Below are 3389 nucleotides of genomic sequence, written 5' to 3' on the forward strand. Positions count from 1 at the left end.
AAGAGAGAAATGGGCAGAGAGTGTGAGCTTGATTAAAACTAAGGAGGGAATAGGAGCATTTCAAACAAGAGCCTGCGCAAAGCAGTTAATATAACCCTTGGGAACAAGGCTGTCTCCAGGATGTGAAAGTCTGTTCCTTACCCCGGCTTCTCACGGTGAGTTTAATTAAATGATTTCTAATGATTTATTTGGTCATTTTTATTACAAGAAGCTGGGTTGGCAGGAAGAAAATAACCATCTAGGGCAGAGCAGAATGGCCTTTGGTGTCCCTTTGCAGTGACCGAGAGGGGCGGGCAGGACCAGGCAGGACCCTGCCTAGAATTCACAGTTCTATCCAGGGATGCTCTTCCCATCCAGGCACATCAAGACAGGCTCTTTCAACCTGTGAGGAGCCCTAACACCACTCCGGGCATTGCTATCAGTCAGGCAAAACCCCTGAGAAGGGGAGAGCAGAGAGCAGAAAGGCTGCCGCAGGCACACGGAGCGGTTCTACAAAGACCAACTCCTCCCGGGTGGGTTTCTGGCAGGTGAGGGCTCACAGCCCAGCAGGCTCTCAGCAGGCAGCTGCTGCACCGAGGGGCTGCCCTGTCCTTCCAGCACCTTGTTACTGTGACTGGAAGTGATTTAGCACCACTGCTCTCCAGTGGGGAATCTGAAAAGCTTAATCCCAGCCCAGCCTTCCTGGGTACCTCTGAAACATGAAGCTGCTTATTTACCCAGCCATTGCATGCAACAGGTAAAAAAAGGTTTTCTCCTGTCAGATGGGGTTTGTGGAGAAGCGCTGAGACTTCTGTCTCAGGGCAGATTAGGCTGCAGATCTGGGAGAAGCACTGCTCCAAGAGGACCTGTACATTTAATGTGAACTCCCTGCCACGCTTAAACACATCAAAAACGTAGCTGTCAGTGGGGTTTACAGCATTTGCTTCCTTTGCTCCAGCTGAATGCATGCTCGTATTAATGCAGATGGGCTTGGATCTGTCACTTTTGCTCAGAGTATGATGGGCTTGGGAAATGATTAAAAGGGCATTGGTGCTATGAAAGATCTTTCTGCGGGGAAAATGCCATCCTGAGCTCCAGCTCACTCAGCTAAAGGCAGCATCAAAGCTGAGCTGTCACTTGACAGGTAAGAACTGGCAGGCAACATCCTTGCCAAGGCTAAAATTCACTGCTGCCAGACCAGGAGAGATCTCCTAACACCAAAACGCTCTGTCGGTGAGGGGTAAGATAACCCAGCTTTTGTCCTCTGCCAGTGTCTAGAAGTGACAATCTCCGAGAAAACAGTGGGTGTGGAGCTGTCAGCAGGGAAGTAAGACAGATGAAAACTATTGTCCAGTTTGGGTCTCAATCCTAAACCTGAGGTTGAATCCTAGGCTGGTAACCGGGGCTGTGCTCCCTCCCAGCTGCTCCTGCCCCTGCAGACACGGGCACAGCAGAGAAGCTGGGAAGCCCTTGCCTCTCCTGGCAGTACCCAACTATAAACATCAGCATGTTATCAACCTTCTCAGCAGAAATCCAAAACACAGCCTCACACTAGCTACTATGAACAAAATTAACTCTGTCTCAGCCGAAACCAGGACACTGGGACTTCCATTTTTTTCCTGAGGGAGGTTTGGATTTACTAGTAAAACCCTAATTCCTTGGGCTTGTGTCACATAATCTCAAGAGTTTTCTATTTGTGGCCCCACACAGCTATCCTTAACCTCAGCTGAAGCCAGAAAATACCCCTTGGGCAGAAAGAACATAACAAGCAGAAAAAGGACCAACTCTGTGAGGAATCCACCAGCACCGAGACAAAAAGCAAATGAGCGCCTAAACTAATCAAACCCATTACCAAGGAACACGCACCATAACCCAAGAGGTAAATTACCTTGTACTTCCCCCCACTCGCCAGGCTGGGAGAGATGACAGGGCGCTCCTGACACGGGATTTCTCCCACATCAGGCTACGCACAGACCGTCCCCGGGCACCGTCCCTGGGGCAGCGCGGATGCTCTTACCTGCCGGAAGCCGCTGCGCGTGTGCTGCAGGATTTTCAGGGCATAGTTGGATCGCTGACCTTTGCTGTTGAATTCGATGTGGCCGGTGAGACCTTCCAATTCTACCTGTCCAAGAGAGACTGAGTTACAGCGCCCATCGAAGCCGCTCACCCCACCGCCTGCAGCGGAGCCGGGGGTGGTGGCCACTCATCCCACACACCGGCCACCCACCCTTCCAGCTGCAACAGCAATGCAGTCCTCCTGTCTCAATCCTAATTGCTTTCGGAGGCTGGCTAGGGTAGCACTGAGAGATATGGAGGTGCAGGGCTCTCCAAATTTTGTTGCTCCAGCTGCTTTGGGACAAACCCCTCCGCAGCCCTTCACCGCCTGCCTCCGTCACAAGGCTAACACCGTGCTGCTCTGTGGCACGCATGAGCTTTTGGCTAGCAGGGGATTCCTCCACAAACCATTACACGCTGTGTCACTGCATCAGGCCAGCATTTAACACAAAAGCATGTTGCAGTGGAGGCAGGATGCGCGCCTAGCCTCGCTGTGCAGATTAACCACTGGAGCACCTCTTCAGTAACAAGGGCAAGCTCTCGGGACTCCGAAGTAGCACAGCCAAGGGAAGCTGAAGAGTTTTGTTGTCTCTGGCTAAGGGTGAGATATAAAGCAGGGCTCACATGCATGGACCAAAGGGGCACAAGGTTCAGGTTCAGCTGAGCTTTCCTTTGGGAAGGGGAAAAAAAAAAAAAATCTCATGGCATTTCAGTTGCACCCCAGACAGACCACTTCTGCACGGTCAGACCCAGCTCTGAGAAATCACATTGACAAACTCCAATGACTTCACAAGGCTGAAATTTCAGGGTCTGTTCTCGTGCCAGAACTAGGCTTGATCGGCTCCAGTAACCACACTCTCAGGTTCAAAGGAGCACAAACCCCTTCGCAGGGAAACTCACCTCTTGCCACTGAGCTCTAAGCAATTGTATTGCAATATCAGTATCAACTCAAATTCACTCGAAACAGAACTCAAATCACTTAGAAACATTCATACTTAAAAAAAAAAAAAAGAAAATTGAATTCCATTTTTTCTGCAGCAAAGCCTGAAAAAAAAGGAGAGTTTCATGTTGTTCCAAGGCCAGTGGCAAACCAGCCCTCAGATCTCCTCTCTTTTCATTCCCAGCGCTACCTTCAAACAGACTGACACTCTGTGCTTGAGAACTCTGCCAGCACCACCATGTACATGCATGTCTTTTGCTTCGGGCGGTGTGACGAGCGCTAGCTCCTGCCACACTGCAGACTTCAGTCCCTTCTCACCATTCTCAGGTAGTTCATCAGGCTGGTGCCGTGCTGCCAGATCTGGGCAGACCCACAGGACAGGGGCTTCACGCCAATCTCCTGGCTGCGGTTCAGG

The 3389-nt window shown here is 50.9% G+C and overlaps 1 protein-coding gene across 1 annotated transcript in view; it reads right to left on the minus strand.

The window, feature by feature from the left end:
- LOC104467129 (glutamate receptor ionotropic, kainate 4-like) overlaps positions 1 to 3389 on the minus strand; it is a gene marked incomplete at both ends in the record, with an annotated part of 34700 nt that overhangs the window by 31259 nt on the left and 52 nt on the right. Inside the window, 2 exon segments of the mRNA XM_010080769.1 lie at positions 1997 to 2101; positions 3293 to 3389. The exon segment at positions 3293 to 3389 is cut by the window's right edge and continues 10 nt beyond it. Of these exon segments, the coding sequence (XP_010079071.1) occupies positions 1997 to 2101; positions 3293 to 3389 (202 nt within the window).

The sequence above is a fragment of the Pterocles gutturalis genome, unplaced genomic scaffold (genome assembly GCF_000699245.1).
Source record: "Pterocles gutturalis isolate BGI_N339 unplaced genomic scaffold, ASM69924v1 scaffold37754, whole genome shotgun sequence".
Classification (NCBI taxonomy): Eukaryota; Metazoa; Chordata; class Aves; order Pterocliformes; family Pteroclidae; genus Pterocles; species Pterocles gutturalis.